General features: G+C 30.1%; 2 protein-coding genes across 2 annotated transcripts; one reads left to right on the forward strand and one right to left on the reverse strand.

Moving 5' to 3' along the window:
- Nucleotides 1–111: 111 nt before the first annotated feature.
- Nucleotides 112–2,833, reverse strand: Bma-bbs-2.2 (Uncharacterized protein; the record flags this gene model as incomplete). Its single annotated transcript, XM_043082339.1, has 7 exons — nucleotides 112–216; nucleotides 651–742; nucleotides 871–988; nucleotides 1,143–1,400; nucleotides 1,965–2,123; nucleotides 2,359–2,547; nucleotides 2,783–2,833. 7 exons carry the CDS (start codon nucleotides 2,831–2,833, stop codon nucleotides 112–114), a joined length of 972 nt encoding a protein of 323 aa, XP_042938273.1.
- Nucleotides 2,834–5,459: 2,626 nt separating this feature from the next.
- Nucleotides 5,460–25,251, forward strand: Bm17804 (Uncharacterized protein; the record flags this gene model as incomplete). The annotated part of the gene is made up of 10 exons (XM_043082340.1): nucleotides 5,460–5,527; nucleotides 5,646–5,776; nucleotides 5,983–6,076; nucleotides 8,969–9,059; nucleotides 9,161–9,772; nucleotides 12,669–13,505; nucleotides 14,425–15,372; nucleotides 18,257–19,093; nucleotides 20,013–20,960; nucleotides 23,869–25,251. 10 exons carry the CDS (start codon nucleotides 5,460–5,462, stop codon nucleotides 25,249–25,251), a joined length of 5,949 nt encoding a protein of 1,982 aa, XP_042938274.1.

The raw sequence follows: 25,251 nt of genomic DNA on the forward strand, positions 1-25,251 counted from the left end.
TCTTCGTTGAAACCGGAATTGATTTAACTAGCGAATAGTAAGGATACGTACTGCAAGATGATATAAACGTAAACATGTAAATAACTTTTTTAGAAATTAAAGTTAATAAAACTAAATACGCTTAAAACGTGAAACATACCGGAATGATTTGTTTATTCCCTCATTCTCATTTGATAATGCATTATTTCTACATTGTTCATAGTTTTGTAATTCTGTCTGAAATCCGACAGATATATTATTTAGTAATAATTAATGCTTTAAATTAAGAATTTATTCGTCGAAAAACAATTTAGATTTATAGGTTTTACTTTTGAAATGAGAAAAACACTAATTTTTTGTTTTCTTTTCTTAAAACTTAATATTTACTTGTAAAACTGGCACTTAAATTCTAAACAAAAAAAAAGGAAAAGAAGAAACGCTTACCTTGAATATAGGGCTAAAATTTATTTATACTTTAGCTTTCACGTAATTGTAAATAAAACTAACATATAATATACATAATCAACGTTAACAATTTTAACATATTTCATTTATTTAAGTCAAAAAATGATAGATTTTTCGCGTTACTTTAGGATTTTAAAAAAGTGAAATTTAGAGAAAAAAAACTATTGAAGAATTTAGAATATTTGTTTTAAAAAATATATACTTACCAATAAATCATATTTTTTTAGATTAAGTTCATGCAATAAATTTTGCTTATCATTAATTCTATTTTGTTTCTTATCAATTATAAAACCATGAACTGAAAAAGGTGAAAGTTCAATATGAAGAAATTATATTAATATTAAATTAATGAGTGAGAAGTTTTCTTTTTTCTTTTATTTATGAATGATCGTCTAAATGATTCATTTACACAACAATTAAACAAACCATTTCCATCCGTAGAAACAACAATTAATTGATCACCGGTAATAAAGGTAGTAGCAATCTGATTATTGATTGATTCTTTTAATTTTACTTCACCTGTTACTGGATCTCTCATATCAATCTGCAATATTACGTTATATGCTCTAAGCGTACGATAAGTTTTATTTTTTCTTTTACTTATTTCAAAATATTCTAAATAAAAATTTTCACGTAATTAACTGCTGTAGAATTTACTTTTTAGCAATATTTTTGGTTAATTAAAATGATTAGCTTACCTTACCATGGATCCATGTACATACCAAAGCTTTAGGATCCGGAAATTGTATTAATGCTACAGCCTGACTTTTACTTTTTATCCTCCATAACCGTGTATTTCCACTATATGCACCTAATGTACCATTCATTAAGGCATATGCAAAAATACCATCACCCAAATCACATAATCCGGTTATGGCATCCGTTTCTGTCATTTCATAAAGTAACAAATCATTCTTGAAAATACGAATATCAAAACTTTCTGATCCAACAATAAGCTGAAAAAAAAAAAAAATGATGGAGAATTTCAAAAAAGTATTTCAAATCATTTTCTTCTTATTTCATGGGTAATTTTCATATCTTGGTTTTCCATTTTTTTTTTTAAATCCATTTATTTTATCTTTGTACGTCATTCCGCTCGGCTTGCATAGCGACACATTGTAATCGAAATCAAGAATGATGCATTTTGCACCATATAAACTGGAAATAAACTGAATTCCCGAAGTTCCAATTTCAGATAGAACATGCTGAATTAGCACTCAGTATTCCAGTTTAAGTAAAATTTTATATTATCGAAATAAGTGAAAGATTATGAAAATAAAAGAATTTCATATTATTAAAATTTTTGCAAATTTTAAAATTTGATTAAATTTTTTGAACTCAGTGAACTTTATGTTCAAATTATTTGAACATGCATATATCTTTAGCAATATTTCAAAAAAACAAAAAACAAAATGTATCGTTGAAAAATTCCGGGACACAATTTGTTTTTACTTTTTTACCTGAATAAAGTTTAATTAATGAAGGTAAAAAGATCAGAAATTTATCAACAAAATTCACACCTCATTCAAACCATCATTATCGATATCTGATAAGCAAAGTGATAAGACATTATCACCAGTAACAGTCCAGAAGGCATCATTTCCCTCGATATCTAAACCCCAGACAGCACAATTGCCACCACAAAAGATAAGCTTATCATAGGTGTTAAATTTTCCCACCTGAAATTTGATTTTATGAAGTTAATAAAGAAAATGAAGAATTTGTACATAAAAGTAATAATTTTAAAACGAGTAAATTAGATAAATCAGTCAAAATTGAAAACTAATATTTCAAATTATTTAATCAAATAAATTTACATATTTTATGTGACGAATCATTTTATATATATATATATATGTTATTACAAAACTTTTTCATGTATATCTTTTCAGGTAAATATATCAAAAATTACACCTGTATGCAATTGACACCATCAATAATTTCACGTTGAATTAATGTTGTATTATTGTAAGCATCATAAATTAATAAACCACTTATTGTACCAACAATAATTGCATCATGTGTCTTATCCAATGTGGTTACTTCCAATGCACGAATTTTTTCATTTATATTAAGAACTGTTTCATTATCATGAATTATAACCTGAAATTTAGCGAATATTTCAAAAATTCAAAATTTCTAATTAAAAATTTTCATGCTTACAATAAAATGAAATATTGCTTATTTTTGAAATATCATTCTTAAACGAAAGATTTAATATATATATATATGCATATAAAAGAAAAGTTTTATTAAAATTACATTCGACAATTATTTGAAACTATTATTTGTTTAATAAAAAAAAATAATAATGAGTGACTGTAATTTGCATACAAACCTTATTTGTTGTTGTTGCAACAAATAAGTGTGTAATTTGTCCTGTGCTCATCAATTATACCAAATCGTGCACAACCAGGTACAATATGATGAGATATTCTATAGGTAAACTCTGATCGAAGGCCTAACATCAAATAGCACTGTTATTAGATGGGAATTAAGCAAAAGCAAATGGTAACGTTGCCAAGGGTAACCAATGGACACGCTAGACACAACAATGCAATGCAATTGTGTAATTTAAAATATTTCTTAATAAAAATATATAAGTTAAACTTATACCTTACAAAATATCAAAATGATCGTTGAATTGTTAAGTTTTAAATTAATGAATGAATTGAATGTTTATTTAAATTTAAAATCTTTTTTAGATAGATTGACCTTAAGTGCATTTTTTTTTTTTTTTTTTTTTTTTTAACACAGCGATTTCATTTCAAACAGTAATGTCAGAAGTTTAAAATTAAAAATTTTCACTGTAATCTAATTTTTTGTCTAATTTTAACTTACATTACAATTCATAATTTTTGATAATGATTAAACTAAAATAAAATGCAGCATGAATTTGCAATCGATCATTTAGTAATTTTACATCTGTGTGAAAGGTTGTTGGATTCAAATCTTTTCTATTGTTGTACTGATGGTTGGTAGATTGATTTTAGCAGAGAGAATTTAAATGAAATAAAATTTTTTATTATATAAAGTTATATATTTTGAAAGTAAATCTACTTTGAAAAATTTTTTTTTAGAAATGTATAAAATTTTCAAATTTCAATATCTTGTCTCTTCATTTTTTTTTCGTTTTGAATTTAATGAAAGTTAAGCTATAATGAAATATATTGAAGTTTATATGGGAAAAACGATGCATAGAAAAATGGCGATAGAATCAGAGACTAATCATTCTGAACTGTCGCATCAAATGTGACAATTTTGAACTGTTTGCAAGGAAAAGAATTTATTATAAGCAAGTTATAGTTTGCGCATATGAATATAATTTTCAAAAAACTTTATAAAATTTTGTAACATTTGAAAACAATTTTATTTTTTTTTTTTAATTTATATTTTAAATTTAAACTTTAATAGTAAGCAATGCAAATAGGAATACAAAATCACTAAAGATTTGATGTAAGTTTTTTTCTATTTTACAATTAGTAATGTAAAAAAATTGTAGAAATATGACAAAATAAAATAAATTTATTATACAAATGAAAACAATTAAAAGAATTATATAATTGAGAGTCATTACAGGTGACAAATACTGTATAGCATTTTTCAGGTAAGGGGACATTTTCATCGGTTAGATGTGCATGGCATAGTGAAATGAAAAAAATGTTGCACTTAAAATTATTGATACAAGGTATGCTACAATAATTAACCTTTAATTAATCTTTAATTAAATTAAAGTTAATTAGTTAAATACTTCCTTCATTTCCGATTCTTTTCATGTGAATATCAAATCAAAATTTCATTATTTTCAGCTCAAATTCTGATTTCATAGTACGTTTCTACCACGTGAAAAAATTATCGTTCAGCAATTGAACCATGCAAATATTATTAAAAATTTTGAAGTTAGTCATTAATCGAACTTCTATCAGAAAATTAATTTCACAGCAATAATAACAATTTAATATTAGTAGCAATTTTCATTGGCACTAAAATGCTAATTGAGATTTATATTTAATTATATTTTTTATATTTAATTATATATTGAGATTTATATTAATTATATTTATTATATTACAACAAATAAAGTAACATGTTCCAGTCTAAATTATTCATTCTTAATTTATATCAGCAAAAACAAATTTAGTAATGAAAACAGACCAAAAAACGAATTAAACTGAACTAGCGAAGATAAGAAATGATAATATTTCTAATAACCAATTAAAGTGATAAAATGATGTGATGATACATTGGACAATGTAAATTATCAAATCAAAAATAAACAAATAAGTAAAAAATAAACGAAAAACAAAGAAGCAAAAAGAAAAAAGAACATTTCAAGATGCTTTTATTGTATTTCTTTAATGTCAGATCATAAATGATAAAAGATTTCTTTATCAGATCATAAATGAGAACCGTATGTATGCTTCGTTCAAGAATATGCTATGCACGGTGATCTCTTACAAAAAATCAAGAAAAAATAATTGGATCGATGAGGATGAGGGTCGATTTTATTTTCGACAACTTATTGAAGCACTTACGGTATTTTAATATGTAATGAATTATTGTAATTAGCTAATTAAACTTTTGTAAGCATGATTTTTGACATTTTTAAATCAGGTATAGTTGAATAAAATTACTTCCTTTACATAAATTTACTTTTCAACTTAATTACTTAATTGAATTTTCAATTTAATTACTGTGACATTTGAATCTTTCACAATTTGTTATTCATGGCAGAACGAGTTATAAGTTAAAAGCTTACATATATACACATATTTTTTTAATTTTCATTTGATGAATATCCAATATTTTTCATAACAAATTTTAAATGTTTATAAAAAGAATTGTGTAATAAATTTAATCATAAATCTATTAAATTTTCAATCAGATCTCAATCATATTAAAATAGTTTAGTATTTGAAATCAATCAGTATAGCACATCGTGATATCAAGTGTGAAAATGTATTATTGGACAGTTGTGATAATGTTAAACTTGGCGATTTTGGCTTGCTCGATTTATGAAAGCTGATGAAGTGTCGCATACATTTTGTGGATCTCGAGCTTATGTTGCACCTGAATTATTGAGGTGATGATAATTATGATAAGCCAGGCTTTTTTTCATTCAAACTTTTCTGTGATGTTGCATATGAAAGTAAAAACTCTGCAACTTCTGCCCAATACAGTAATGAAAAGTGTATACTTAGGTCATATCCATATAACGGTTTCCTGGCAGATATTTGGAGTACAGGTATATTGCTATATGTTATGGTTACCGGATTTATGCCATATGATGATCGAAATATCAATAAAATGCTTGAAAACAATTGCAACATCGGTAGTTTGACTTCAATTATTATAGTATATGTGATTTGACCTTCGTAAATAATACTTCTAATATTTAAGTCTTTTCGATTATCTTTCAAGCATTAACTACATAATATATAACAGATATCAATTATTAATAAGTGATCTTACGTAAGTTCTAATGTAATCCGTAGTTGTAGGATTACATTTCCACGTCGTCGTAATTGAGTGCTGAAGTAAAAGAACTTATCTATGCTATGGTACATCCGGTACCATTAAAACGACGACCATATGACGAAATTATCAAATCGTCATGGCTTGCTGATATAAAGTACGAACTTCGCACAGAACCATTTTCTCAAAACTCTGATAAAATCACATCGTAACACAAATTAAAATCAATCAAATGTTCATTTTGCATTCAAAACGACTGATGTTGAACTTATTGATATAATACAACTTATCCAAAAGAAAAAACTATCAAAAATTCACTTTGGAATAATACTTTAATGGCGAAATTGATAAATTTGTAATTAGTAACAGTTTTAATCAAATTTCAACGTCGAAGTTAATTTTAATTGCAAATTTAAGTATGCATATTTACGAAAATTTTGCAGTTTCCATCAATTCCTGTAATTTAAACCAAGAAAATAAATTTTGTTTTAATTAAGTGGAGACAATATAATAGAATTGTAATTCATTAAGAAAATATGTTTTCTAAACATAATTGACAATTATATTTGCCATGCATGTGATCTGCTCACATCCTATCGTGGTCACTTGACAACTTAAATAAAAAACATTCCATATTTGAATAACATTTAAATGGCGAAATTAATAAAAAATGTAATTATTAATATTCTCAATTAATTTTTGACATTGAAAATAATTTTTATTACAAATTTAAGCATTCATCGTTACGAAAATCCGGCAGTTTCTACCAGTTGCTGTAATTTAAATGAGAGAAAAGTCTTTAATTTTGTTAAATTTCGTTTTAATTAAGTGCTAATAAGATTAAAGTTTTTGCAAAAATTAAAATTTTTTTCTCTATTTAAATTATAAAAACTGCGCAAAATGCACGTTTTTCATAATGGTCCATTCTTAAATTTACAATTATAATTAATTTCAATGTCAAAAATGTTTCTAATCATAATCATTTTTATTTTGTCATTTTAGTTTAGTTCCAAAGCAAAATCTTGGAATTTTTTTTTTTTTGTTTTGTTTTGGTTGTCAAAGTTTATGCTAGGATGTGAATATATCGTTCTAATGAAAGTACAATGGAAATAAAAATATAAATTAAGTTTGACATGCATATTTATAGATAGATAAATGTATTTGATGAATTTTGATTTTATAATTTTATTGACACTTAGTTAAGTCAAAATTTGAAATTATATCCTTGTTTAGACTGCTGGTACAAATTTTCATAACGATCCATTCTTAAATTTATAATTAAAGTTAATTTCAATGTCGAAAATAACTTGATCACAACTATTTTTTATTTCCCATTTTAGCTTTGCTCATTTATTTCTTCTCTCAATGTTATTCACCTGAAAATATCTTATCAAGCATTCAACTGCAATTGTTTCACTTTTTTTTTGATTCAGCCATAATCTTTTCTTGCAAGTTCATTGAAAATAATGCATCTAATCTTGACAAAAATTGACACTGCAAATTATTGAATTCATATATTGTAATACTAATAAAGCAGAAATATTCTATTTATGAGATTTGAGCTGTTTTGATATAACGAAATGAAAAATCAATTTACGGTCTTAATTCTGCTTATGTACAAATTTATTTGAATATTATTTCTTTTTTTTTTTTTATTCCGCAATGCTAAAATGTAATGAGTGATCAAATACTTCGCTTATTTGTATGTTAGCATCTTATTTCCTCACAATTATTTCCTGGCAATTAAGATTTCTTTAGTTCTCATAAAGGTTATAGTGAATTCATGTAGATATATCATTTCACATGAGGTCTTGTCATTTTTGCATTTTCATAACTTTCTAATAAGATGAGAATAAGTAAAAAAGAAAATAAGATTTACTGTCATTTGTAACTTTGAAGAAGAGTAATTTTGTACTGATTATATCTTAAATTTGTTCACATTGAGTTAAATCAGACAATGTTATAAATTTACTAAACAATAAAATGGATGAATTTCAGTTTTATTAAATACTTTTCTGACTTTTTCACATTTTTTCAACAACCAATTTCTTTTAAATATAATGGGAAGATTAATGTCTCTGAAATCCAACTTTAGACTAAAGATCACAGCAAGTCGGTGACCCGAAATTTTAGCAACAGCGAGCAGATGATCAGCCATCTTACTGTGTGCAGAATCCATTTGCCTTTTATTGCCATAGTTGAATCCATCAGTTAAAAATCCATCGATTTGTCGATTTGTTATTGGAATTCAATTGCTCATTTTAATTCCATTAAAATGACAATATGTAAAAAGTGACTCTCATAGAAGTTCGCACCGAATCAGTAATTTTTTTTAACCTCTGATTTGCAACTTTGGGAAATTTTTATTTTTTATATCACTTTTCCTGTTAAGATTAAGCAAAATCTTCTTAAAATAGCGTCCAACATAAATTATATAATTGATAAACTTTAATAACATGACAGCATCACTTAATCCAATTCACATATAATCAAGTATCATCTCATAGATCTTGTACAAGCGAAGCGTCTCGCTTGCTTTATTTCACTATAAAAAAATATAGGAAATTAAGGAACCATAGATGAAACAAATTCAAAGATGAAATAAAATTGCAAAAAATGTCACAATTGCTTTGCATAAATTATTTTCAGCAGTATAATATAGCAGCTGAAATGAAATTATTCAGTGTAAAGGATCAAACACTGATTGCTATTATTATATCATTAAATGTAATAATTTATATTCTATTACTATTAGCCCCACATTGTCTGTTGCACGCGGAAGAAAGTTATCAATATACATAGTTGCCACCTCCATCTGAATGAGCATTTATACATGCGATTATTTAACAATATCTAACAGAAGTAACAGAAGGCCTCTGTCAAACTCTCTTCCACAAATTTCTTTCATTTATTTTGTTCTCTTTTTAGAGTTTTGACTTATGAGAAAGATTTGGAACTCGATAATAATTTAGAAAAGCATTTATTTGGGCAAATTTTTCCTTCGGCATTTGTCAATGAGCAATTGCCTAGTAAATTTGAATGTTTTCAGAATTGGCAACAAATTATTCTCATTGGCAGTTGGCATGCATTTCATCTATTTCTTCTTCTTTTTTTTGCAACTGAACAATATTCAAACAACCGTAAGCCCATTTAAAGTTTAAAAAATAGAACATAGCGTTGCGATACCATGGAGATTTAAATTTTTACCCGGTATGAGATTGATAATTGCATATCATTTGAGGTAGCGCAAACGGATCAAACAGAACCATTGGATTTATCAATATCAAAAGTGAAAGAGAAAGGCAATGCATTACAAGGCTTATCAATGGAAAGAAAGTGTGAAGAAGAAATTGGACTGCAATTGCTTCAAACAAAAACATTGTATTCAACCGCTTCAAAAGTCAGTGATGAACGAATTCCAATCGAAACAGTGATGAAAGTAATGGAAATGTCAAAGCAGGAAAGTAGAACGAAAAAGAAGCAACGCCACGATGTACACCAAAAGCAAGAACATACGATGACTCATACCGATGAGAAGCCGTACAGTTGTCCGACATGTAAAAAGAATTTCACTAACTCCAGTAATATGAAAAAACATATGCTGACTCATACCGGTGAAAAGCCGTACAGTTGTCCAACATGCAAAAAGAATTTTACTCAGTTCAGTAATATGAAAAAACATGTGATGATTCATACCGGTGAGAAGCCGTACAGTTGTTCAATATGCAAAAAGAATTTCACTCAGTTCGGAGATATGAAAAAACATATGATGATTCATACAGGTGAAAAGCCGTACAGTTGTCCGATATGCGGAAAATGTTACACTCGAAGATACATTTTGCAGTCTCACATGGTAACTCATGACATGAATAGACCTGTTTACCACTGTACTGCATGCAGTAAAGATTTTCAGACTAAATGCAGCTTGAAATTACACATGCGGAATCATTAAAAATTACGCTTTACGTCTTATTTTCAATTAAATACGCATTGCTATTCCTGTTATTATTGATTATTTATATTTTTCATCAGCAAATTCTTCTGTCATTTGTCTTTATTTGTTAAATAATTCTCTCTCACTATTATTGTTATAGTTGCTGTAATCTTGGTCATATAAATTTTTATCATTTTTCATGTCATTTTTCTTGTTAAGATCAATCAAAATCTCCTTAAAATAGCGCCCAACGTGCATGATATAATTGGCAAACTTTAATAATATAGTAGCATCACTTTAACTCAGTTTACATACAGTACATTCTTTCTGAAAAATGAACTAATCAAGTATCATCTCACAGATCTTGTATAAACGAAGCGTCTCGCTTGCTTTATTTCACTATAAAAAACATTCAGAAAATTAAGTAACCATACATAAAACAAGTACAAAATGAGAAAGAAAACAAACAATGAAAGTAATATAACGGGCGTTCATGTGAACACACGCTTGAAATCATGGCAGAAATAACAAAAGATACAAATAAATAGTAAATATAGCAGCCATCATACTTTTTTACTCATGTGAAGGAATTTTATGAACAAAAGTCTGTGTTCATAATTTTGCAGTGAATTAAACCCAGCCATGATATTGCTAATTTACTTAGCAATTATACATTAATGAACTTAATTAGTGACATAGGCTTAGGAAAAAAATATGTAATCAATAAGAGTAACAGAATTTTCTTATAGAAGAACAACAAACAATTCAAGCCAAAATTTAAATATTTACACTTACATCCAGACTAGCAACTTCTCCCAAAATAATTAAATTTACAAATCTTCTACGACAAATTTGATGCCACAAGCCAGGAAAAGGAATATAATTACAATAGCCTTTACTATTATTGATGGCTTGGAAATAAATTGAAAAGGTGTGATTCATGAAGGAAACAGTTACATGGTAAACTGCTTTATTAGCATGAGGCTCTATACTGCTGTAGCTTCGTCCTGAATAACATCATATTGTAGGCGATATATATTTGAAATTTATAAAAGTTTGCTTTCTTTACAGGTGCATGAAATTCAGTTCTTTCTAGTTCAAGATGCTTCAAACATTTATATTTTCTGAAAGGTCCATTCTAGTGTTTAATTAACATGCAAAATGTTTTCAGTTTTCAGTCTTCTTATATAGCAAGCAATATGCGTAAAAAAGTATATGATTTACAATAAGAAAGAGTAACCAGTCTAACAAAAAGCTTGATTAGACAGTAACAAAAAAAAAAAAAAAAAAAAAAAAAAAACTGATTAGTTTACAAGCAAATTTAATTACTAGTTGACAAACCGCAAAGGATATTATTAAGCAAAGGTTGTTAACTTCGTAGATTCAAGGATAATTCACAATTAGTGGCGACACAATAATGAGATCAACTAAATGAGCAGATACTGTGTAAACAATATGTAAAAGATTTAAGACTAAACATAGGGTTGAAAACAAAAAGAGTTATAAGCTTTGTTTGCAAGATTTCATAGAACATATTACTTACTCATATAATATTTTAGAGTCTCACGATATTAAAATTACTATGAACACTTCCCTACGGGAAAGTGCCTAGTAATTTTACCAAGAATCAGGAGAATTCAACTTCAGTTCTTCTCTATCAAGTTACTGTGCTAACTGCTTCTGCTAATAAAGGAATTATTATATTTTTTTGTTACCCCAAACATTTAAATCCAGCAAATCTCTTCGAGATCAGCAGCCTCTCTCAAAATAATTGAATTTATAAATCTTCCACGACAGCCAACTGTTATTGGACGGAACCAACGTTGTTCCTAACTGGTAGGACTTTACCGCCTTTTTTTTAGTTTTATTATGCTTGGAATTTGAAGGGTTAATGAATATTAGAAATCATCAAATGTAATCATTTGATTTGAAGCTATCGTCATCACATGGTGTTATATACGATGACTGTAAAAATTTTTAATATGCTTAATTTACACAGATGACACAAAGCAAATTTGAAAATAAACTTTAAAAATGAAATCCAAACGAAATATTTGATGAAAAATTTAACATTCATAAATCAATATTATCAATTACAAGAGTTGCAGCAACGTAGTTTTCCCTCTCGTTAATATTCCCAAAGACTGGAAAATGTGGAAAAATTGAAACAAAAGGAAATAATATTGCAAAAAATGTCACAATTGCTATACATAAATTATTTTCAACAGTATAATATAGCAACTGAAATGAAATTATTCAGTGTAAAGGATCAAACACTGATTGCTATTATCATATCATTATACGTAATATTTTATATTCTATTATTATTATCCCCATATTGTTTATTACACGCGGACGTAAGTTATTAATAATATACGTAGTTTGCCACCTCCATCTGAATGAGCATTTATACATGCGATTATTTAACAATATCTAACAGAAGTAACAGAAGGCCTCTGTCAAACTCTCTTCCACAAATTTCTTTCATTTATTTTGTTCTCTTTTCAGAGCTCTGATTAGAATTTTGGGACTCGATGATAATCTAGAAAAGCATTTATTTGGGCAAATTTTTCCTTCGGCATTTGTCAATGAGCAATTGCCTAGTAAATTTGAATGTTTTCAGAATTGGCAACAAATTATTCTCGTTGGCAGTTGGCATGCATTTCATCTATTTCTTCTTCTTCTTTTTGCAACTGAACAATATTCAAACAACCGTAAGCCCATTTAAAGTTTAAAAAATAGAACATAGCGTTGCGATACCATGGAGATTTAAATTTTTACCCGGTATGAGATTGATAATTGCATATCATTTGAGGTAGCGCAAACGGATCAAACAGAACCATTGGATTTATCAATATCAAAAGTGAAAGAGAAAGGCAATGCATTACAAGGCTTATCAATGGAAAGAAAGTGTGAAGAAGAAATTGGACTGCAATTGCTTCAAACAAAAACATTGTATTCAACCGCTTCAAAAGTCAGTGATGAACGAATTCCAATCGAAACAGTCATGAAAGTAATGGAAATGTCAAAGCAGGAAAGTAGAACGAAAAAGAAGCAACGCCACGATGTACACCAAAAGCAAGAACATACGATGACTCATACCGATGAGAAGCCGTACAGTTGTCCGACATGCAAAAAGAACTTTACTCAGTTCAGTAATATGAAAAAACATATGATGACTCATACCGGTGAGAAGCCGTGCAGTTGTCCAATGTGCAAAAAGAATTTTACTCAGTTCAGTAATATGAAAAAACATATGATGACTCATACCGGTGAGAAAGCGTACAGTTGTTCAATATGCAAAAAGAATTTCACTCAGTTCAGTAATATGAAAAAACATATGATGACTCATACCGGTGAGAAGCCGTACAGTTGTTCAATATGCAAAAAGAATTTCACTCAGTTCGGGGATATGAAAAAACATGTGATGACTCATACCGGTGAGAAGCCGTACAGTTGTTCAATATGCAAGAAGAATTTCACTCAATTCGGGGATATGAAAAAACATATGATGACTCATACCGGTGAAAAGCCGTACAGTTGTCCGACATGCAAAAAGAACTTCACTGAGTCCGGCAATATGAAAAGGCATGTGATGAGTCATACGGGTGAAAAACCATACAGTTGCCCGATAGAAGTTCGCACCGAATCAGTAATTTTTTTTAACCTCTGATTTGCAACTTTGGGAAATTTTTATTTTTTATATCACTTTTCCTGTTAAGATCAAGCAAAATCTCCTTAAAATAGCGTCCAACATAAATTATATAATTGATAAACTTTAATAACATGACAGCATCACATAATCCAATTCAAATATAATCAAGTATCATCTCATAGATCTTGTACAAGCGAAGCGTCTCGCTTGCTTTATTTCACTATAAAAAAATATAGGAAATTAAGGAACCATAGATGAAACAAATTCAAAGATGAAATAAAATTGCAAAAAATGTCACAATTGCTTTGCATAAATTATTTTCAGCAGTATAATATAGCAGCTGAAATGAAATTATTCAGTGTAAAGGATCAAACACTGATTGCTATTATTATATCATTAAATGTAATAATTTATATTCTATTACTATTAGCCCCATATTGTTTGTTGCACGCGGAACAAAGTTATCAATATACATAGTTGCCACCTCCATCTGAATGAGCATTTATACATGCGATTATTTAACAATATCTAACAGAAGTAACAGAAGGCCTCTGTCAAACTCTCTTCCACAAATTTCTTTCATTTATTTTGTTCTCTTTTTAGAGTTTTGACTTATGAGAAAGATTTGGAACTCGATAATAATTTAGAAAAGCATTTATTTGGGCAAATTTTTCCTTCGGCATTTGTCAATGAGCAATTGCCTAGTAAATTTGAATGTTTTCAGAATTGGCAACAAATTATTCTCGTTGGCAGTTGGCATGCATTTCATCTATTTCTTCTTCTTCTTTTTGCAACTGAACAATATTCAAACAACCGTAAGCCCATTTAAAGTTTAAAAAATAGAACATAGCGTTGCGATACCATGGAGATTTAAATTTTTACCCGGTATGAGATTGATAATTGCATATCATTTGAGGTAGCGCAAACGGATCAAACAGAACCATTGGATTTATCAATATCAAAAGTGAAAGAGAAAGGCAATGCATTACAAGGCTTATCAATGGAAAGAAAGTGTGAAGAAGAAATTGGACTGCAATTGCTTCAAACAAAAACATTGTATTCAACCGCTTCAAAAGTCAGTGATGAACGAATTCCAATCGAAACAGTCATGAAAGTAATGGAAATGTCAAAGCAGGAAAGTAGAACGAAAAAGAAGCAACGCCACGATGTACACCAAAAGCAAGAACATACGATGACTCATACCGATGAGAAGCCGTACAGTTGTCCGACATGCAAAAAGAACTTCACTGAGTCCGGCAATATGAAAAGGCATGTGATGAGTCATACGGGTGAAAAACCATACAGTTGTCCGATATGCGGGAAAAGTTCCACTCATCCCGGTAATATGAAAAAACATATGATGACTCATACCGGTGAGAAGCCGTGCAGTTGTCCGATTTGCAAGAAGAATTTCACTGATTCCAGTAATATGAAAAGACATATGATGACTCATACCGGTGAGAAGCCGTGCAGTTGTCCGATTTGCAAGAAGAATTTCACTGACTCCAGTAATATGAAAAAACATATAATGACTCATACCGGTGAAAAGCCGTACAGTTGCCCGACATGTAAAAAGAATTTCACTAACTCCGATAATATGAAGCAACACATGCTGACTCATACCGGTGAAAAGCCGTACAGTTGTCCAACATGCAAAAAGAATTTTACTCAGTTCAGTAATATGAAAAAACATGTGATGATTCATACCGGTGAGAAACCGTACAGTTGTTCAATATGCAAAAAGAATTTCACTCAGTTCGGAGATATGAAAAAACATATGATGATTCATACAGGTGAAAAGCCATACAGTTGTCCGATATGCGGAAAATGTTACACTCGAAGATACATTTTGCAGTCTCACATGGTAACTCATGACATGAATAGACCTGTTTACCACTGTACTGCATGCAGTAAAGATTTTCAGACTAAATGCGGCTTGAAATTACACATGCGGAATCATTAAAAATTACGCTTTACGTCTTATTTTCAATTAAATACGCATTGCTATTCCTGTTATTATTGATTATTTATATTTTTCATCAGCAAATTCTTCTGTCATTTGTCTTTATTTGTTAAATAATTCTCTCTCACTATTATTGTTGTTATAGTTGCGTTAATCTTGGTCATATAAATTTTTATCATTTTTCATGTCATTTTTCTTGTTAAGATCAATCAAAATCTCCTTAAAATAGCGCCCAACATGCATGATATAATTGGCAAACTTTAATAATATAGTAGCATCACTTTAACTCAGTTTACATACAGTACATTCTTTCTGAAAAATGAACTAATCAAGTATCATCTCACAGATCTTGTATAAACGAAGCGTCTCGCTTGCTTTATTTCACTATAAAAAACATTCAGAAAATTAAGTAACCATACATAAAACAAGTACAAAATGAGAAAGAAAACAAACAATGAAAGTAATATAACGGGCGTTCATGTGAACACACGCTTGAAATCATGGCAGAAATAACAAAAGATACAAATAAATAGTAAATATAGCAGCCATCATACTTTTTTACTCATGTGAAGGAATTTTATGAACAAAAGTCTGTGTTCATAATTTTGCAGTGAATTAAACCCAGCCATGATATTGCTAATTTACTTAGCAATTATACATTAATGAACTTAATTAGTGACATAGGCTTAGGAAAAAAGTATGTAATCAATAAGAGTAACAGAATTTTCTTATAGAAGAACAACAAACAATTCAAGCCAAAATTTAAATATTTACACTTACATCCAGACTAGCAACTTCTCCCAAAATAATTAAATTTACAAATCTTCTACGACAAATTTGATGCCACAAGCCAGGAAAAGGAATATAATTACAATAGCCTTTACTATTATTGATGGCTTGGAAATAAATTGAAAAGGTGTGATTCATGAAGGAAACAGTTACATGGTAAACTGCTTTATTAGCATGAGGCTCTATACTGCTGTAGCTTCGTCCTGAATAACATCATATTGTAGGCGATATATATTTGAAATTTATAAAAGTTTGCTTTCTTTACAGGTGCATGAAATTCAGTTCTTTCTAGTTCAAGATGCTTCAAACATTTATATTTTCTGAAAGGTCCATTCTAGTGTTTAATTAACATGCAAAAATGTTTTCAGTTTTCAGTCTTCTTATATAGCAAGCAATATGCGTAAAAAAGTATATGATTTACAATAAGAAAGAGTAACCAGTCTAACAAAAAGCTTGATTATACAGTAACAAAAAAAAAAAACTGATTAGTTTACAAGCAAATTTAATTACTAGTTGACAAACCGCAAAGGATATTATTAAGCAAAGGTTGTTAACTTCGTAGATTCAAGGATAATTCACAATTAGTGGCGACACAATAATGAGATCAACTAAATGAGCAAATACTGTGTAAACAATATGTAAAAGATTTAAGACTAAACATAGGGTTGAAAACAAAAAGAGTTATAAGCTTTATTTGCAAGATTTCATAGAACATATTACTTACTCATATAATATTTTAGAGTCTCACGATATTAAAATTACTATGAACACTTCCCTACGGGAAAGTGCCTAGTAATTTTACCAAGAATCAGGAGAATTCAACTTCAGTTCTTCTCTATCAAGTTACTGTGCTAACTGCTTCTGCTAATAAAGGAATTATTATATTTTTTTGTTACCCCAAACATTTAAATCCAACAAATCTCTTCGAGATCAGCAGCCTCTCTCAAAATAATTGAATTTATAAATCTTCCACGACAGCCAACTGTTATTGGACGGAACCAACGTTGTTCCTAACTGGTAGGACTTTACCGCCTTTTTTTTAGTTTTATTATGCTTGGAATTTGAAGGGTTAATGAATATTAGAAATCATCAAATGTAATCATTTGATTTGAAGCTATCGTCATCACATGGTGTTATATACGATGACTGTAAAAATTTTTAATATGCTTAATTTACACAGATGACACAAAGCAAATTTGAAAATAAACTTTAAAAATGAAATCCAAACGAAATATTTGATGAAAAATTTAACATTCATAAATCAATATTATCAATTACAAGAGTTGCAGCAACGTAGTTTTCCCTCTCGTTAATATTCCCAAAGACTGGAAAATGTGGAAAAATTGAAACAAAAGGAAATAATATTGCAAAAAATGTCACAATTGCTATACATAAATTATTTTCAACAGTATAATATAGCAACTGAAATGAAATTATTCAGTGTAAAGGATCAAACACTGATTGCTATTATCATATCATTATACGTAATATTTTATATTCTATTATTATTATCCCCATATTGTTTATTACACGCGGACGTAAGTTATTAATAATATACGTAGTTTGCCACCTCCATCTGAATGAGCATTTATACATGCGATTATTTAACAATATCTAACAGAAGTAACAGAAGGCCTCTGTCAAACTCTCTTCCACAAATTTCTTTCATTTATTTTGTTCTCTTTTCAGAGCTCTGATTAGAATTTTGGGACTCGATGATAATCTAGAAAAGCATTTATTTGGGCAAATTTTTCCTTCGGCATTTGTCAATGAGCAATTGCCTAGTAAATTTGAATGTTTTCAGAATTGGCAACAAATTATTCTCGTTGGCAGTTGGCATGCATTTCATCTATTTCTTCTTCTTCTTTTTGCAACTGAACAATATTCAAACAACCGTAAGCCCATTTAAAGTTTAAAAAATAGAACATAGCGTTGCGATACCATGGAGATTTAAATTTTTACCCGGTATGAGATTGATAATTGCATATCATTTGAGGTAGCGCAAACGGATCAAACAGAACCATTGGATTTATCAATATCAAAAGTGAAAGAGAAAGGCAATGCATTACAAGGCTTATCAATGGAAAGAAAGTGTGAAGAAGAAATTGGACTGCAATTGCTTCAAACAAAAACATTGTATTCAACCGCTTCAAAAGTCAGTGATGAACGAATTCCAATCGAAACAGTCATGAAAGTAATGGAAATGTCAAAGCAGGAAAGTAGAACGAAAAAGAAGCAACGCCACGATGTACACCAAAAGCAAGAACATACGATGACTCATACCGATGAGAAGCCGTACAGTTGTCCGACATGCAAAAAGAACTTTACTCAGTTCAGTAATATGAAAAAACATATGATGACTCATACCGGTGAGAAGCCGTGCAGTTGTCCAATGTGCAAAAAGAATTTTACTCAGTTCAGTAATATGAAAAAACATATGATGACTCATACCGGTGAGAAAGCGTACAGTTGTTCAATATGCAAAAAGAATTTCACTCAGTTCAGTAATATGAAAAAACATATGATGACTCATACCGGTGAGAAGCCGTACAGTTGTTCAATATGCAAAAAGAATTTCACTCAGTTCGGGGATATGAAAAAACATGTGATGACTCATACCGGTGAGAAGCCGTACAGTTGTTCAATATGCAAGAAGAATTTCACTCAATTCGGGGATATGAAAAAACATATGATGACTCATACCGGTGAAAAGCCGTACAGTTGTCCGACATGCAAAAAGAACTTCACTGAGTCCGGCAATATGAAAAGGCATGTGATGAGTCATACGGGTGAAAAACCATACAGTTGCCCGATAGAAGTTCGCACCGAATCAGTAATTTTTTTTAACCTCTGATTTGCAACTTTGGGAAATTTTTATTTTTTATATCACTTTTCCTGTTAAGATCAAGCAAAATCTCCTTAAAATAGCGTCCAACATAAATTATATAATTGATAAACTTTAATAACATGACAGCATCACATAATCCAATTCAAATATAATCAAGTATCATCTCATAGATCTTGTACAAGCGAAGCGTCTCGCTTGCTTTATTTCACTATAAAAAAATATAGGAAATTAAGGAACCATAGATGAAACAAATTCAAAGATGAAATAAAATTGCAAAAAATGTCACAATTGCTTTGCATAAATTATTTTCAGCAGTATAATATAGCAGCTGAAATGAAATTATTCAGTGTAAAGGATCAAACACTGATTGCTATTATTATATCATTAAATGTAATAATTTATATTCTATTACTATTAGCCCCATATTGTTTGTTGCACGCGGAACAAAGTTATCAATATACATAGTTGCCACCTCCATCTGAATGAGCATTTATACATGCGATTATTTAACAATATCTAACAGAAGTAACAGAAGGCCTCTGTCAAACTCTCTTCCACAAATTTCTTTCATTTATTTTGTTCTCTTTTTAGAGTTTTGACTTATGAGAAAGATTTGGAACTCGATAATAATTTAGAAAAGCATTTATTTGGGCAAATTTTTCCTTCGGCATTTGTCAATGAGCAATTGCCTAGTAAATTTGAATGTTTTCAGAATTGGCAACAAATTATTCTCGTTGGCAGTTGGCATGCATTTCATCTATTTCTTCTTCTTCTTTTTGCAACTGAACAATATTCAAACAACCGTAAGCCCATTTAAAGTTTAAAAAATAGAACATAGCGTTGCGATACCATGGAGATTTAAATTTTTACCCGGTATGAGATTGATAATTGCATATCATTTGAGGTAGCGCAAACGGATCAAACAGAACCATTGGATTTATCAATATCAAAAGTGAAAGAGAAAGGCAATGCATTACAAGGCTTATCAATGGAAAGAAAGTGTGAAGAAGAAATTGGACTGCAATTGCTTCAAACAAAAACATTGTATTCAACCGCTTCAAAAGTCAGTGATGAACGAATTCCAATCGAAACAGTCATGAAAGTAATGGAAATGTCAAAGCAGGAAAGTAGAACGAAAAAGAAGCAACGCCACGATGTACACCAAAAGCAAGAACATACGATGACTCATACCGATGAGAAGCCGTACAGTTGTCCGACATGCAAAAAGAACTTCACTGAGTCCGGCAATATGAAAAGGCATGTGATGAGTCATACGGGTGAAAAACCATACAGTTGTCCGATATGCGGGAAAAGTTCCACTCATCCCGGTAATATGAAAAAACATATGATGACTCATACCGGTGAGAAGCCGTGCAGTTGTCCGATTTGCAAGAAGAATTTCACTGATTCCAGTAATATGAAAAGACATATGATGACTCATACCGGTGAGAAGCCGTGCAGTTGTCCGATTTGCAAGAAGAATTTCACTGACTCCAGTAATATGAAAAAACATATAATGACTCATACCGGTGAAAAGCCGTACAGTTGCCCGACATGTAAAAAGAATTTCACTAACTCCGATAATATGAAGCAACACATGCTGACTCATACCGGTGAAAAGCCGTACAGTTGTCCAACATGCAAAAAGAATTTTACTCAGTTCAGTAATATGAAAAAACATGTGATGATTCATACCGGTGAGAAACCGTACAGTTGTTCAATATGCAAAAAGAATTTCACTCAGTTCGGAGATATGAAAAAACATATGATGATTCATACAGGTGAAAAGCCATACAGTTGTCCGATATGCGGAAAATGTTACACTCGAAGATACATTTTGCAGTCTCACATGGTAACTCATGACATGAATAGACCTGTTTACCACTGTACTGCATGCAGTAAAGATTTTCAGACTAAATGCGGCTTGAAATTACACATGCGGAATCATTAAAAATTACGCTTTACGTCTTATTTTCAATTAAATACGCATTGCTATTCCTGTTATTATTGATTATTTATATTTTTCATCAGCAAATTCTTCTGTCATTTGTCTTTATTTGTTAAATAATTCTCTCTCACTATTATTGTTGTTATAGTTGCGTTAATCTTGGTCATATAAATTTTTATCATTTTTCATGTCATTTTTCTTGTTAAGATCAATCAAAATCTCCTTAAAATAGCGCCCAACATGCATGATATAATTGGCAAACTTTAATAATATAGTAGCATCACTTTAACTCAGTTTACATACAGTACATTCTTTCTGAAAAATGAACTAATCAAGTATCATCTCACAGATCTTGTATAAACGAAGCGTCTCGCTTGCTTTATTTCACTATAAAAAACATTCAGAAAATTAAGTAACCATACATAAAACAAGTACAAAATGAGAAAGAAAACAAACAATGAAAGTAATATAACGGGCGTTCATGTGAACACACGCTTGAAATCATGGCAGAAATAACAAAAGATACAAATAAATAGTAAATATAGCAGCCATCATACTTTTTTACTCATGTGAAGGAATTTTATGAACAAAAGTCTGTGTTCATAATTTTGCAGTGAATTAAACCCAGCCATGATATTGCTAATTTACTTAGCAATTATACATTAATGAACTTAATTAGTGACATAGGCTTAGGAAAAAAGTATGTAATCAATAAGAGTAACAGAATTTTCTTATAGAAGAACAACAAACAATTCAAGCCAAAATTTAAATATTTACACTTACATCCAGACTAGCAACTTCTCCCAAAATAATTAAATTTACAAATCTTCTACGACAAATTTGATGCCACAAGCCAGGAAAAGGAATATAATTACAATAGCCTTTACTATTATTGATGGCTTGGAAATAAATTGAAAAGGTGTGATTCATGAAGGAAACAGTTACATGGTAAACTGCTTTATTAGCATGAGGCTCTATACTGCTGTAGCTTCGTCCTGAATAACATCATATTGTAGGCGATATATATTTGAAATTTATAAAAGTTTGCTTTCTTTACAGGTGCATGAAATTCAGTTCTTTCTAGTTCAAGATGCTTCAAACATTTATATTTTCTGAAAGGTCCATTCTAGTGTTTAATTAACATGCAAAAATGTTTTCAGTTTTCAGTCTTCTTATATAGCAAGCAATATGCGTAAAAAAGTATATGATTTACAATAAGAAAGAGTAACCAGTCTAACAAAAAGCTTGATTATACAGTAACAAAAAAAAAAAAAAAAAAAAAAAAAAAAAAAAAAAACTGATTAGTTTACAAGCAAATTTAATTACTAGTTGACAAACCGCAAAGGATATTATTAAGCAAAGGTTGTTAACTTCGTAGATTCAAGGATAATTCACAATTAGTGGCGACACAATAATGAGATCAACTAAATGAGCAAATACTGTGTAAACAATATGTAAAAGATTTAAGACTAAACATAGGGTTGAAAACAAAAAGAGTTATAAGCTTTATTTGCAAGATTTCATAGAACATATTACTTACTCATATAATATTTTAGAGTCTCACGATATTAAAATTACTATGAACACTTCCCTACGGGAAAGTGCCTAGTAATTTTACCAAGAATCAGGAGAATTCAACTTCAGTTCTTCTCTATCAAGTTACTGTGCTAACTGCTTCTGCTAATAAAGGAATTATTATATTTTTTTGTTACCCCAAACATTTAAATCCAACAAATCTCTTCGAGATCAGCAGCCTCTCTCAAAATAATTGAATTTATAAATCTTCCACGACAGCCAACTGTTATTGGACGGAACCAACGTTGTTCCTAACTGGTAGGACTTTACCGCCTTTTTTTTAGTTTTATTATGCTTGGAATTTGAAGGGTTAATGAATATTAGAAATCATCAAATGTAATCATTTGATTTGAAGCTATCGTCATCACATGGTGTTATATACGATGACTGTAAAAATTTTTAATATGCTTAATTTACACAGATGACACAAAGCAAATTTGAAAATAAACTTTAAAAATGAAATCCAAACGAAATATTTGATGAAAAATTTAACATTCATAAATCAATATTATCAATTACAAGAGTTGCAGCAACGTAGTTTTCCCTCTCGTTAATATTCCCAAAGACTGGAAAATGTGGAAAAATTGAAACAAAAGGAAATAATATTGCAAAAAATGTCACAATTGCTATACATAAATTATTTTCAACAGTATAATATAGCAACTGAAATGAAATTATTCAGTGTAAAGGATCAAACACTGATTGCTATTATCATATCATTATACGTAATATTTTATATTCTATTATTATTATCCCCATATTGTTTATTACACGCGGACGTAAGTTATTAATAATATACGTAGTTTGCCACCTCCATCTGAATGAGCATTTATACATGCGATTATTTAACAATATCTAACAGAAGTAACAGAAGGCCTCTGTCAAACTCTCTTCCACAAATTTCTTTCATTTATTTTGTTCTCTTTTCAGAGCTCTGATTAGAATTTTGGGACTCGATGATAATCTAGAAAAGCATTTATTTGGGCAAATTTTTCCTTCGGCATTTGTCAATGAGCAATTGCCTAGTAAATTTGAATGTTTTCAGAATTGGCAACAAATTATTCTCGTTGGCAGTTGGCATGCATTTCATCTATTTCTTCTTCTTCTTTTTGCAACTGAACAATATTCAAACAACCGTAAGCCCATTTAAAGTTTAAAAAATAGAACATAGCGTTGCGATACCATGGAGATTTAAATTTTTACCCGGTATGAGATTGATAATTGCATATCATTTGAGGTAGCGCAAACGGATCAAACAGAACCATTGGATTTATCAATATCAAAAGTGAAAGAGAAAGGCAATGCATTACAAGGCTTATCAATGGAAAGAAAGTGTGAAGAAGAAATTGGACTGCAATTGCTTCAAACAAAAACATTGTATTCAACCGCTTCAAAAGTCAGTGATGAACGAATTCCAATCGAAACAGTCATGAAAGTAATGGAAATGTCAAAGCAGGAAAGTAGAACGAAAAAGAAGCAACGCCACGATGTACACCAAAAGCAAGAACATACGATGACTCATACCGATGAGAAGCCGTACAGTTGTCCGACATGCAAAAAGAACTTTACTCAGTTCAGTAATATGAAAAAACATATGATGACTCATACCGGTGAGAAGCCGTGCAGTTGTCCAATGTGCAAAAAGAATTTTACTCAGTTCAGTAATATGAAAAAACATATGATGACTCATACCGGTGAGAAAGCGTACAGTTGTTCAATATGCAAAAAGAATTTCACTCAGTTCAGTAATATGAAAAAACATATGATGACTCATACCGGTGAGAAGCCGTACAGTTGTTCAATATGCAAAAAGAATTTCACTCAGTTCGGGGATATGAAAAAACATGTGATGACTCATACCGGTGAGAAGCCGTACAGTTGTTCAATATGCAAGAAGAATTTCACTCAATTCGGGGATATGAAAAAACATATGATGACTCATACCGGTGAAAAGCCGTACAGTTGTCCAGTATGCAAAAAGAGCTTCATTGAGTCCGGCAATAGAAAAAGGCATATGATGACACATGCCGGTAGAAAACCGTACAGTTGTTCAGTATGCAAAAAGAATTTCACTCAGTTCGGGGATGTGAAAAAACATATGATGACTCATACCGGTGAGAAACCATACAATTGTCCGATATGCAAAAGGAATTTCACTAACTCCGCTAATATTAAGCAACACATGCTGACTCATGCCGGTCAAAAGCCGTACAGTTGTCCAACATGCAAAAAAAATTTTACTCAGTTCAGTAATATGAAAAAACATGTGATGATTCATACCGGTGAGAAGCCGTACAGTTGTTCAATATGCAAAAAGAATTTTACTCAATTGGGAAATATGAAAATACATATGATGATTCATACCGGTGAGAAGCCGTACAGTTGTTCAATATGCAAGAAAAGTTTCACTCAGTTCGGGGATATGAAAAAACATATGCTGATTCATACCGGTGAAAAGCCGTACAATTGTCCAATATGCAGAAAAAGTTTCACACAAAAATACCATTTGCAGTCTCACATGCTAACTCATGATATAAACAGACCAGTCTACCACTGTACTGTATGCAGTAAAGATTTTCAGACTAAATGCGGATTGAAATTACACATGCGGGATCATTAA

The sequence above is a fragment of the Brugia malayi genome (genome assembly GCF_000002995.4).
Source record: "Brugia malayi strain FR3 genome assembly, contig: Bm_v4_Chr4_scaffold_001, whole genome shotgun sequence".
Taxonomy (NCBI): domain Eukaryota; kingdom Metazoa; phylum Nematoda; class Chromadorea; order Rhabditida; family Onchocercidae; genus Brugia; species Brugia malayi.